At 40.4% G+C, this 13262-nt stretch overlaps 1 protein-coding gene across 5 annotated transcripts in view; it reads left to right on the top strand.

Annotated features, from left to right (window-relative positions):
* The window catches only part of ANKFN1 (ankyrin repeat and fibronectin type III domain containing 1), a 486838-nt gene that overhangs the window by 424994 nt on the left and 48582 nt on the right, over positions 1–13262 (top strand). For all 5 annotated transcript variants that reach the window (XM_070772500.1, XM_070772498.1, XM_070772499.1 and 2 more), the window contains one exon: positions 2763–2978. In XM_070772500.1, the coding sequence (XP_070628601.1) occupies positions 2763–2978 (216 nt within the window). The remainder of the gene's footprint in view (positions 1–2762; positions 2979–13262) is intronic.

Here is a 13262-nt window from a genome sequence, read left to right on the forward strand (position 1 = left end):
TTTATATATAGAAGTGTGTACATGCCAATGCCAATCCCAATCTCCCAATTTATCTCTCCCTATCTTTTCCACCTCGGTAACTATAAGTTTGCTCCCTACATCTGTGACTCCATTTCTGTTTTGTAAATAAATTTATTTCTACAATTATTTTTTAGATTCCTTCACAGCTTTTAGAAATAAGTGTTAATGAGCTAAAGCCAGGTAACAATTCATGAATATTATGTCTTTTTCATTTTTCAAGGTGGGGGCAAAAGGATTTTCCCCCAATTTTATTGTTTTCCAGGCCTTCATATCTTATTCCAGACTTCCTTCAACTTCCCGTGGCACTCCAAACTGAATACAGATCTTTAAGTGTTGTGCATCTGTCTAGGGCTTACTGACAGCCCTGCGATGTGCTGTGGTTACACCCTAGACGCTTGCTGGTGAACCATCATATGGCTTTTATCTCTCTTCACCATGTAGACTCCTCAGGGCTCCCAGATCTCCTAATCTTGACTGCATAGCACGACAGGTATTAAATGGTCTGTTTTTCCTTCAGGCTCTAAAGAACCCCACGTTTGTCCCCTTAGGATATGGCTGCAATTTACTTTCACAAGGATATTCTTCTTTCACGTTGGGCTCTTCCCAGAGCTAACTATGTAATTCAATTAACTATCAACATAGAATTTCAGAAAGATTTTTAGCACTTTCTGTTTAATCCCTTAGTCAACACATCCAAAGCTAAGAGTGGACCAATGATAATAACTCTGCCTAAATGAAATGACCATCTCATTCAATGTCTACCCACCCACTTGGATCCAAAGCAAATCATATTTTCCAGTGTCCTAATGATGATACGTGAATTCAGACAACAAAAATTTCTTGAGCTATTACTACGTACCAGGCACTGTGCAAGGAACCCAGAGAAACAGAGATGGATCTCACGACATTTACATCAATCCACAGGAGAGCCAGGGTCATGCTAAGATACAAGTTGGTACCAGAAACAGTAGGGGACAAAAGAGGAGATGCTAAATTCTACCTATGAGAGTTGAGAAAGTCCTCCCAGAGAAGGTGAAACCTGAGATGAATCTTAAAAATAAGTAAGTGTTGTTTTCCAGTGGGAGCAGTAAAGAAAGCCTATACCCTACCTACCTGTATCAAGCTTGAGAGTGTACAAAATAGTTTCTCATACATTGCTTGATTTAATCCATCACTCTCTAAGGTAAGGATTAGCATAAGGGATGTCTGAGCTATAAGGACTCTTAATTTTAGCTGATGAAGCTCGGGGCCAGAAAGAGTAAGTCATTTTTCAAAAGTCTAAGTGTTAATGAACAGCAGCCAGCCTGAAACTCAACACCAGGATAACTAAAGACTTAACAGCAGTAATGTGCTAGAGTCAACTTGTCCTCACTTAGAAGAGCCAACTGTTAAGTAGTCAGAACTGTTCAAAGCCTGCTATCAAACTTTTGGTAACGTGAAATAAAATATTGCAAGAGTATTTACACCACAAAAATTGGCATATTCTATATATCAGGACTTTTTTTTTTTTTGATGGCTGGTTTACCACCATGCCATTGCTGATTAAGCCAGTATGACCTTGCAGCAAACTGCTTTATATATAAGGCTGTAGTAAGAGCCTTACCCAAATATTTCCCTATGATATAGAAGTTAATTGTTGGAAAGCAATAATCTGACTGAGTAGTTAGGCCATTTTTTAAAATAGTAAGCCTGCCAAATAAATTTTTATAATGTCAATAATTATTTATGAAATTTCTTATTTCTCAATATGCATTCTGTCCTTGTAAATTAAGAAGAAGAAAAAGACACAGTGCCTACCTATGAGGATCATGCCAACGGTTTTGTAAATGTGGATACTGATCAGCTGGCTCATTCATTTTTAGGTCATCCTAATTACTTATACAAATTCCAGTTCTACTTTTGCTCTCCTGCTAACAGGCTATCTTGTCAGCACTTATGTGAGCTCACAAAAATCACAGCTAAGCTCTGAGATGATTAATAATTTAAAAAAAAAAACCATAGATATTCAAAGGAAAGGGGGATTTTATCCTATTCATCCACTGCTCTAAGTTAAAAATGTCTAAACTTTGCATATTTGTAAAATTGCTTATTTTAATAACATCTGCCTGGGCCTCTCCAAAATTTAATGTGGCATCCTTCTCTTCTTACCTTTCTAAAAGTATTGTCTACCTTGTTGACCCAGCTCACAAACAATTTCAACAAAATTTTAAATAAATAGAACTCTCTGAAATGCAGATAAGTCAAACCAGGCCAATCTTCCAATTAAAGTATCTTGAAGGGAATGTGCAGTCATTTGGGGACCTGTACAATGTGCTACATTGTCAATTCACTTCTTCATTTTGAACAACCCCACTTCATACCAGCTTACCGTAGATCTCCTGAAAACTCCACAAGTAGCATACTTGAAATATCAGGCATTTTTCTTTAAAACATCTGGGATTCTCTTCAAGTGCTGGTAACTGAGGTTTATGTGCTGGTGTGTCTATGTGGGTAAGAGATATTTACAGACATTAAATTTGCTTAAAAAAACATAATTTTTGTGCCTCTTGCTATAATCTTCGCAGGCTTATGGTAAAGACATTTTCTTTGAGCTTCTGCTAAGTACATTTCTATGATGCTACATATTCTAAGTTTAAATCTGCTTAACAACAACAAAACAGCTTCTCAGAAACACCTTCTGTTGCAGTTATGTCGCTTTGTTTGCACATGATCAAAGCTACCAGAAATCTGTTCGTTTCTAGAATTTACTTGGGACACACAACTTGGGAAGAGTTTACTATGAACCCATTAAAGATCGACATGGAAACATCCTCATAGTCACCATCAGAGAAGTGGAGATGCTCTATTCATTTTTCAGTGGAAAATGGATGCAGATCTCGAAACTGCAAAGCCAGAGGAAGTCTCTCTCAACACCTGAGGAGCCAACGGCCTTAGACATTTTACTGATAACCATCCAGGTATGTAGTCTTTTCAATTTCCTAAAACATTTAAAGTTCCAAACTCACTTAACTGAGGCTCTAGTGAAATATACCAAGAGCCATTTACATATGCAGTAATGGAACGAAGAGGTCCAGAGACATATCATTGTTTGCATTCCACACATAGGAAAGATTCAGAAACATCCTTAAGTTCTTCACTTCTACAAGCCCCTTCAAAGGCCCAAACAACTTCATATTTATAATTTTCTATTCTTTTCCTTAAGGAAAGCATCAAAAATGGAGTTATTTTCAGGCCCCATCAAACTTGGATTTGCCCCTAAACATACAGCTAGAAAATGGCAGAGCTGAAATCTGAATTCAGATCTTCTGTTGGAAGCAGGCTTCTTCCTGCTGTTATAACATCACATTTGGGGGCAGGAGTTAGGATTTTGGTGAGTAGGGGACGGGATAGAGAACTAAATAGTCACGGAGATGCGAACACCAGGCAGCTGAGATCCAGTTTCTCACCTGGACGGCAGAGCTGGAATGCAGACCTGCATCTTGTGCTCCAAGTTCCGTGCTCGCTCCATGCCACCCCACCGCCTCGGGTGTTCTATCTCTCTCTCACACACACTCTCTTTTCTTTTTTGTCGTGCTGGGTCTTCACTGCAGGGCGCAAGCTCTCTAGTTGCCCTAACGGCTTGTGGGGTGTCAGCTCCCTGACCAGGGATCAAACCCACATCCCCTGCATTATAAGGCAGGTTCTTAACCCCTGAACCACCAGGGAAGTGCCCTCACACGTTCTTATGTGAACATGGGCTTCAAGCTGTGGTTTTGTTTTGTTTTTTCCTTCTTTTAAACCCAGTGATGAGAACGAGTTCTGTAGTGCTCTCCAGTCGTGTGGTAAAGCTAGGAGAAACAACTGCCTTAAGGCATACATAACCAATGGCATATATCCACAAGACGGCCAATCTGGAATAATGGGAAAGGGCTCAATCTCACAAGCCAAACCTAAGCCTTGACCCAGTAACCCCACATGATCACCCTAAACAGCTAAACCCCTAGCCTGCTGACTTAGGGCCATCCTCCACCGAGGGGTGGCTAGTACAATAATCTCATCTTTCTATGCTCCTCTGGCCCAGATCAGGATAAAGTCCATCACAGCAAAGGTAAGCTAACTGGTCAAAGCCAATACCTCTGGATTTGGTTTCATGGAATTTGGGTTCATATGAAATTTATAGAGGGTGATGGTGTGTGTGTGTGTGTGTGTGTGTGTGTGTGTGTGTGTGTAGGTGGGAGCAGGGAACACAGACACATTCGTGGTTCCCCTTTCACCTTTTATAAGTAAGTGCTAAAAGAAACATTTTAAAAATCATAATAAATTGGGCTTTTACAGGGTGACTAATACACTAATCCCTTATAGGGATAAACTGGAGTCTGGGCTACCTTGCTCCTAGAAAACGAAACACATCACAGGCCCCAGCATGATATAATACCTGGTTTCTCCTAGACTTATTACATTAAAAATGTGTTACAGGTGCAGAAAAATTCCAATCTGGCAAAAAGTTGTTAGAGAAGGAGACCAAAAATAGAGGCAAGATCAGGTTTCCACACGGATCCAAGTGGAAAATTTACCCCCGCTGACTGGCACATTCCTGCTTGATGTCATTCCCACCCACCCCCTACTTCTCTTTTTTCCTCCTCCTACTTTTTCTCTCTCCCCTCCTTCCCACACAGGTCTCACACTAAAGAGGAAGTGGGTGAATAAAATCCCTAGGGTAATCACTCTTAGACTTAACATTTAATTACGTTAGGAGGTAGCCCCACCAATTCAACATAGAGATAGATCATGGTATTGACCAAAGCAGGCTGGATAATTCCCACAACTACAGGCCACAGACCATTCTTTTTTCTTAGGGTCACTAGAGTGATGACCACTAAGCCTTCTGATTGGAAGCCTGAGCTGCTTTCTGTTTCATCACACCACATTCTGAGGCACTGCTATGGAATAAGGCTGACAGGATGAGTCTTGACTCCACCGTTCCTCTTTATGTCACTGCTGCTGCTGCTGCTGCTAAGTCACTTCAGTCGTGTCCGACTCTGTGCGACCCCATAGACGGCAGCCCACCAGGCTCCCCCGTCCCTGGGACTCTCCAGGCAAGAACACTGGAGTGGGTTTCCATTTCCTTCTCCAATGCATGAAAGTGAAAAATGAAAATGAAGTCGCTCAGTCGTGTCTGACTCTTAGCGACCCCATGGACTGCAGCTCACCAGGCTCCTCTGCCCATGGGATTTTCCAGGCAAGAGTACTGGAGTGGGGTGCCATTGCCTTCTCACTAGAACAAGTTATTTAATTTCTTACCTCCTGTCCTTCCTCATCTGAAAATAAAACCAACTTCACGGGTCTCTAATGAGGATTAAATGAGTTAAATATATAAAGCATTAGAAGAACAGCACAAAGTGAATGCTTAGCAAATGCTGTTGTTGTTGTTATTCATCAGTCGCTAAGTTGTGTGTGACTCTTGGTGACCCCACAGACTACAGCATGCCAGGCTTCCCTGTCCCTCACTGTCTCCTGGAGTTTGCTCAAATTCATGTCCATTAAGTTGGCGATGCTATCCAACTGTCTCATCCTCTGTCACCCCCTTCTCCTTTGGCCTTCTCTCTTTCCCAGCATCAGGGTCTTTTTCAATGAGTCAGCTCTTCGTATCAGGTGGCCAAAGTATTGGAGCTTCAGCATCAGTCCCTCCAATAAATATTCAGGATTGATTTCCTTTAGGATTGATTGGTTTGATCTCCTTGCAGTCCAAGGGACTCTCAAGAGTCTTCTCCAGCACCACAATTCAAAAGCATCAATTCTTCAGCACTCCCTTCCTTTACGGTCCAACTCTCACATCCGTACATGACTATTGAAAAAGCCAAAGCTTTGACTGTATGGACCTTTGTTGGCAAATTGATATCTCTGCTTTTTAATACACTGTCTAGGTTTGTCATAGCTTTCCTTCCAAGGAGCAAGTGCCGTTTAATTTTATGGCTGCAGTCACCATCTGCAGCGATTTTTGAGCCCAAGGAAATAAAATCTGCCATTGTTTCCACTTTTTCCCCTTTTATTTGCTATGAAGTGATTGGCATTAGATGCCATGATCTTAGCTTTTCTAAAGTTGGGTTTTAAGTCAGCTTTTTTACTGTCCTCTTTTTCACTTTCTTCTTTCACCCTCAGAAGACTTTTTAGTTCCTCTTCAATTTCTGCCATTAGAGTGGTATCATCTGCATATTGTTGTTGATATTTCTCCTGGCAATCTTGATTACAGCTTGTGAGCCGTCCAGTCCGGCATTTCCAATCATGTACTCTGCATACAAGTTAAATACACAGGGTGACAATAGACAGCCTTGTCGTACACCTTTCCCAATTTTGAACCAGTCTATTGTTCCATGTCCGGCTCCAACCATTGCTTCTTGACCTGAATACAAGTTTCTCAGGAGACAGGTCTGTCTGGTATTCCCATCTCTCAAGAATTTTCCAGTTTATTGTGATCCACACAATCAAAGGTTTTAACACAGTCAATGAAACAGAAGTAGATGTTTTTCTGGAATTCCTTTGTTTTTTTCCTATAATCCAATGAATATTGGCTATTTGATCTCTAGTTCCTCTGCCTATTTGAAACCCAGCTTGTACATCTGAAAGATCTTGGTTCACATACTACTGAAGCCTAGGTTGAAGGATTTTAAAACATAACCTTACTAGCTTGTGAAATGATCACAATTGTATGGTAGTTTGAACGTTCTTTGTCACTGTCCTTCTTTGGGATTGGAATGAAAAATGACCTTTTCCAGTCATATGGCCACTGTTGAGTTTTGAAAATTTGCTGACATACTGAGTGCAGCACTTTAACAGCATCATCTTTTAGTATTCTAAATAGATGAGCTGTTAGTTATTTTTATTATTTCTCTACTCAGAAAAATCCAACCAATACTAGGTTCTCCTCGGGGCACACCCAGTTCATCTCCTCCTCATCCCTACTCTCCCAGGAGACCTTAAGTACTGGTTCATTCAACCCTTGGAGTATTTCACTACTTCCTCTCCTTTACATAGAAGTAAGGAAAAACTGTATAAATTTAAACTAAAAATAAAGACTATCTGATCCACAATGGAATTTTCAAAACAAATAAGGGCTTTAACACAATCTGGACCCACAACTAATGTACTAATCCTTTAGGGCCCCAGGGAACTTCCAGGGTCTAACCCATTCAAATTCCCGACCCTCTCAAGTATTAGACCTTCATAACAGGCCTCTCTCATGTATCTGGAAGTGAAAGAGAAACCCTTCCCACAGTTTCCTGGGAAGGAAAAGGGAGTTAGTACAGACAAGTTAGAATCCCCCTGAGCAAAGTAACTGGCGATGAACGCACAGCTGACCCTTGAACAAACATCACAGGAGTTAGGGGTGCTGATAAGCCCACCTCCAGCAATGAATTCACATATAACTTCCAAAATTTAACTATTAATACCATATCACTGACCAGAAGCTTTACCAATAACATAAATAATTGATTAACACATATTTTATATGTATTATCTAGTATATTCTTATAATAAGATTGAGAAAGGAAAATGCTATTAAGAAAATCATAAGGAAAAGAAAATACACTTGCAGTACTATACTGTATTTATCGATATCGTAAATTGATATCATCTCTTTACAAGATGAAACCTCCATCTGTCAGTACCTATCAAAACACTGTCTTATACAAAACACTGTAGATGTTATGCCCATTACAAACTGTTGATGTTCAGTTGCTTAGTCATGTCCGACTCTTTGCGACCCCATGGACTGCAGCAGGCCAGGCTTTCCTGTCCTTGCTAGACATCAAAAATGAAAAGATAATGTGAAAAAGAAATTCATATTTATTTATTAAGTATAATAATTCACACATTGATAATAAAGAAGCAGCAGTATGATTGCTTTGTGGTAGCCTAATCAATCCAATGTTGCTGAAGCTGAAACTCCAGCACTTTGGCCACCTCATGTGAAGAGTTGACTCATTGGAAAAGACTCTGATGCTGGGAGAGATTGGGGGCAGGAGGAGAAGGGGATGACAGAGGATGAGATGGCTGGATGGCATCACTGACTCGATGGACTTGAGTCTGAGTGAACTCCGGGAGTTTGTGATGGACAGGGAGGCCTGGCGTGCTGCAGTTCATGGGGTCACAAACAGTCGGACACGACTGAGCGACTGAACTGAACTGAATCAATCCAATTGTTTCACAGTAGCCTATCCTATCGGAGAAGGCAATGGCACCCCACTCCAGTATTCTTGCCTGGAGAATTCCAGGGATGGGGGAGCCTGGTGGCTGTTGTCTATGGGGTCGCACAGAGTGGGACACGACTGAAGTGACTTAGCAGCAGCAGCTTAGCCTATAGGCTATGAATGGTCATGAAACTTTTATGGCATACAGTATTACAGTCACATTCATAATACAATATAGGAAACATTGTTACTTTAAAAAAAATCTAATGTGATGATAGGCTTATAGGCAGTTTCTCCAAATATGAGAGACAAAATATACTATATGGTAATGTAATTCTTTGAAAGCAAAATTATAAACCAGTAAGAAAGCTAAAACATTACTAATTTTACATTAAATATTCCTCACCTTATGCCTATGTAAGGATAGGCTATCCACTTCAATACAAGTCTTGTACAATACAAATGTATACATTATCCTACACATGTATATTTGCATATTTACTGAAATCCATTGATAAGTAGACTCACACAATACAAACTCATGTTGTTTAAGGGTCATCTGTACTTCCATCAGAAAGGCCTCTCTCGGGTGCTGAGTTTCTCTGACCATAATCTTCAGGGATCACTTCAATAACTAGAAACTTCACCGGTGAAGTTTTTTTCTGAAGATTAATCTCTCACGCTTGTACTTTAAAGTTTATAACACTTTGTCACATCTATTTGACCCTCATGAAAACCTAGTGAGGTTGAGTGGGAAAACTGTGTCCAATTCATAAATGAAGCTATGGATTTCAGGGAAGTAACTCACCAAGGTCATACCAGCCAAAAATGAGCCTGTGGGCCTAGGACCCAAGTCTTCTGACTCCTAGCCTGGTGCCCTTCCCATCTGCAGGGATGCTTTACTCACCGTCCCCCTCTTTTTCTCTAGACCCTTTTTAAAACTGTGGTCCTAGAGAAGCTATGATGAAGCTTGCCTGTATCTTCCTCCTATCCCTGCTTTCCTTCTCTTGTTCTCCTTAGGCATTTCCTGCACCTGAAGACACCCAGTATCTTCTTTTTACACCTGAGGTGCTCAGGACCAACTATCTCTTCTGTCCTTTTCTGCTATTTTCCTGAACATTCCTGCTGTGCCTCCTAGGATCACCTATCATAGGGGTTTAACACTACTGAAATCAGCAAGATTAATGGAAATGAGTCAACTGGACTGGGAATAAGAAACAACTGGGGTCACACAAAAACTTGTTCCTCAGTGTTCAGAGCAGAAGTATTCACAACAGCCAAAGAGTGGATAAAACTAAACGTCCAGTAACTGATAAATGGATATAAACAAAAGTGGTAATTCATACAATGGAATATTATTCAGCCATAAAATGAATGAAGTACTGATCCATGCTCACGTGGATGAAAGCATTATGCTAAGTTAGAAAAAGCCAGCCACAAAATGCTACACAATTAAATACCCAATGCAGGCAAATCCATAGAGACAGAAAGTAGATGAGTGGTTCCAGAGGCAGAAAGAGGAGGGACTGTGGAATGACAGCTAATTAATGCAAGGATTCTTTCTGGAATGATTAAAATAATCTGGAATTAGATAGTGCTGATGGTTGCACAACTCTGTGACTTTAAAAAACCACTGAATTTCATACTTTAAAAGGGTGAATTTCACAGTATATGAGTTATATCTCAATATAAAAAAGTGGAAGTAATAAAGACTAAGGTTATCTGGAGAGCCCTTGTCTCATCTGAAGAACAGCCCTATTCAGCCGCAGCTAATTGCAGTGGAAGAAAGTGGTCCCAATGTTGAAATCTTTTTCAATTTTTAAAGAGAAGTCAAAAGTCCAGAATTTTGGATTAAATTTCTTTATTTTTTTAAAGTTAGAAAATAATTCAGAAACTTTACATTCTTGGCAGCCTGTATAATCTTGGGCCACCGGCCACCATTTTATGACCTCTGCTAACCCTGGACAATTCAGCTTCCAGGCCTTATCCAACCAAACAAAAGTTAATGGACAAGCAACTAATGTTGCTCCTCTAACAAGCTCTGAGGCTATCTGGTCAATGAAGAGAAGATGAGTAGCCCCTCCTCTGTACCAGCACCACATGTTCTCTCCCCAAGGTCCAGCCCCAGACCCTTACTACGTCTGGGCCTCTCACTTCATATTTAATAAACATTTTTTTCAGCACCAACTATGTGCCAGGAACTCTTCTAGGTGCTATAGAAAAAACAAATGATTAAGTCAAGGTCCTTGCTTTCAAGGAGTTCAGTCAAGGGAGGGAGACAGACATGTAAACAAATCAAGGTAATACAAGGCAGAATTAAACCAGAGCCTGATAGCAGCACAAACAGTGTACTATGAAAACACAGACAAAGTGACTATTAATTCTACCTGGAAATATCAGGGAAGGCTTTGTAGAAGAGGTGACATTTGGCTGAGCCGTGAAGTGTAAGTTCACAAGGTAGAGAAAAAAAGAGAAGGACGGCGGGGGGAGGGCAGTTAGAAAAAAAAGCAGAAGATGAGAGGGAGGGAAGAAGAAAGGAAGACAGAAAAGAAGGGAGGAGGGAAGAAATTAAATAGGTAATTAAATAGAGGGCATGGTTAAAAAAGAAACGAGGGTGGAAGCTGGAAAAGTAGATCCCACCCTCCCTTGCGTCCACAATGCACATTACACAACCTTCATCACACCAGGCTAAGAAAAATTTACATGTCACTCTCACAAACCGAAATACGAGTTCCGTGAAAGGAAGGATCATGTCCTATTGACCTTGATGTCATTGACATCCTAGCATAACGCCTGATACCCAGAAGTAGTAGTGTGTGCTCAGTCGTGTCCGACTCTTTGCCACCCCATGGACTGTAGCCCACCAGGCTCCTCTATCCATGGGATTTTCCAGGCAAGAATACAGGAGTAGGTTGCCATTTTCTTCTCTAGGTACTCAGTGAAAGTTGGCAGAATGAGTGAATTCATGAACCAATAAAGAATCAAAGAAGAGAGATTAGGCTATATATGAGGAAGGGAAAAACAATCCATTTTGGTTGGAGGTAAGAGACTCAAGAGGACTGTAGTGGAAGTAGAGACTAGAAATGGAGATTAGAGGTCAAAGCAGGCAATACATAAACCCACAGGCATCTATCTGACTTGGCTTAGGAGGCCTTTCTGGCTTCCCTGGTGGCTCAGCTGGTAAAGAATCCGCCTGCAAGGTGGGAGAGCTGGGTTCGATCCCTGGGTTGGGAAGATCCCCTGGAGAAGGGAAAGGCTACCCACTCCAGTATTCTGGCCTGGAGAATTCCATGGACTGTATAGTCCATGAGGTCGCAAAGAGTCGGACACGACTGAGCGAGTTGCACTCACTCACTCAGGAGGCCGTTCTAATGTACCTCAGATCATGTGAATAGGACATCTCTTTCTCTTCTCATGCATTTCACAGACTCCGAAAACATTCTGACTAACGAAGGATAAATGACTATGTGAAGGCAGGAAAACATATAGTAGATGCTCAGTAATAGTCATCACAAAACTGAATGGAAGAGTGAATTACTCCATCCCAGAGTGACATTGTTTTTTACATAACCACAGTATGTTCCCAACTCACTTTCTATTTGTGGTCAGTTCTGACCCCATGTTTTTTCTTATACCCATACCCATCCTATATTTTTACTCTTGGGTTTGGGTCTTTACAAGCACATTTTCTTATTAAGTTTCAACCCTAATTATGATAGGCTTATTTTTCCAATGCATAGGGTCATTCAGAGCTTTATTACTATTTTCCAGAAAATCAAAACCACACCAAATTTGGGACCCACAAATTTGATATACACATTCTTTATTTGTCTGGGACATCAATAAATATGCTGAACAGACTGGCTCTCAAGACCAGTCTCCACTGCGCATCACTCAATATGTCCTGCTATCGCCATAATATCCCATCACCCACAAATCTTCAACCCTGGTGTTCAGCTTACAGATTATACTGGAGACATCTCCCTGGTCTATGGATTCTGTTCTTTTGCTATTAGAAATTAGAGTTGTCCATACGATTTGCCCATCACAAAACCAGGTTGACGCCTATGTAGTGTCTCAGGGTCTCCTAGTGACTGCAAATTGATTGCTTGATAGCTCACTCTCATTCTTCCCAAAGATCAATAAGTTGGTGGTCTTTAATTACCAGGGTCATTCTGTGTTTCTCCCCTTCCTATTTCAAAGATAGGCATATTTGCCCTTTTCCAGTCTTTAGGGACTTTTCCAGTTCTCAGTTACTTCTCAAAAATGGTCTGTGGCCACATGTTGTACACAAAGTACCCCTAGGGTGCATGTCATCAAATTCTGCTGATGTGAGTACTTCCATTTTTCCTTCTCTCATTAATGTTTCTTTCTCTTTGATTACCTGTTCATGTCTCAGTATTTCACCTTGACTGAACTTCCTCTAGTTAACTATCTGCGATCAGCTCTGAAGAGACAAGATGAAAACATTCAGCCTATCAATCACCTGATATAAGAGTTCCTTCCTTCTTAATCATGAAGTTAAATTTTTCAAGTCTATTTTTTGCCATATATCATAAAAGTTATCTATTTGCTTTCCGATAATGCTAGGTACGTCCTCCTCCCAATTGTGATCATTCTTATTTTGTCCCTCTTCTGCTTTTCTCATACATTCTGTTTTTTTTTTTTTTACTTTACAATATTGTATTGGTTTTGCCATACATCAACATGCATCCTCCACTAATAGATGGAGAAATATATATGGAATTTAGAACGACATACATTCTGTTTTAAAGATAAGGCCTGATTGCCACATGTGGCATACCTGTTATATGCAGAAATAATACTGGGTACTAAAGAAACTGCAATTAAAAAAAAAAAAAAAAAAGCCCTGCCATTAATTTAATAATCTAGTTCAACCAAACAACATAAGAAAAATATAAGTTAAATACTCCTTCCTCTGTATGCCTACATTGCCTCTATTATAAGCGGGTTTCAGTATATTGTAATCATTCCTTTCCTTACCTGTTTTTCTTAACCTCTTTAAAAGTAGGGATTATATCAGGTTCACCTGAAACCCCAGTGTCTCCTATA

The sequence above is a fragment of the Bos indicus genome, chromosome 19 (genome assembly GCF_029378745.1).
Source record: "Bos indicus isolate NIAB-ARS_2022 breed Sahiwal x Tharparkar chromosome 19, NIAB-ARS_B.indTharparkar_mat_pri_1.0, whole genome shotgun sequence".
In the NCBI taxonomy this organism is placed as follows: Eukaryota; Metazoa; Chordata; class Mammalia; order Artiodactyla; family Bovidae; genus Bos; species Bos indicus.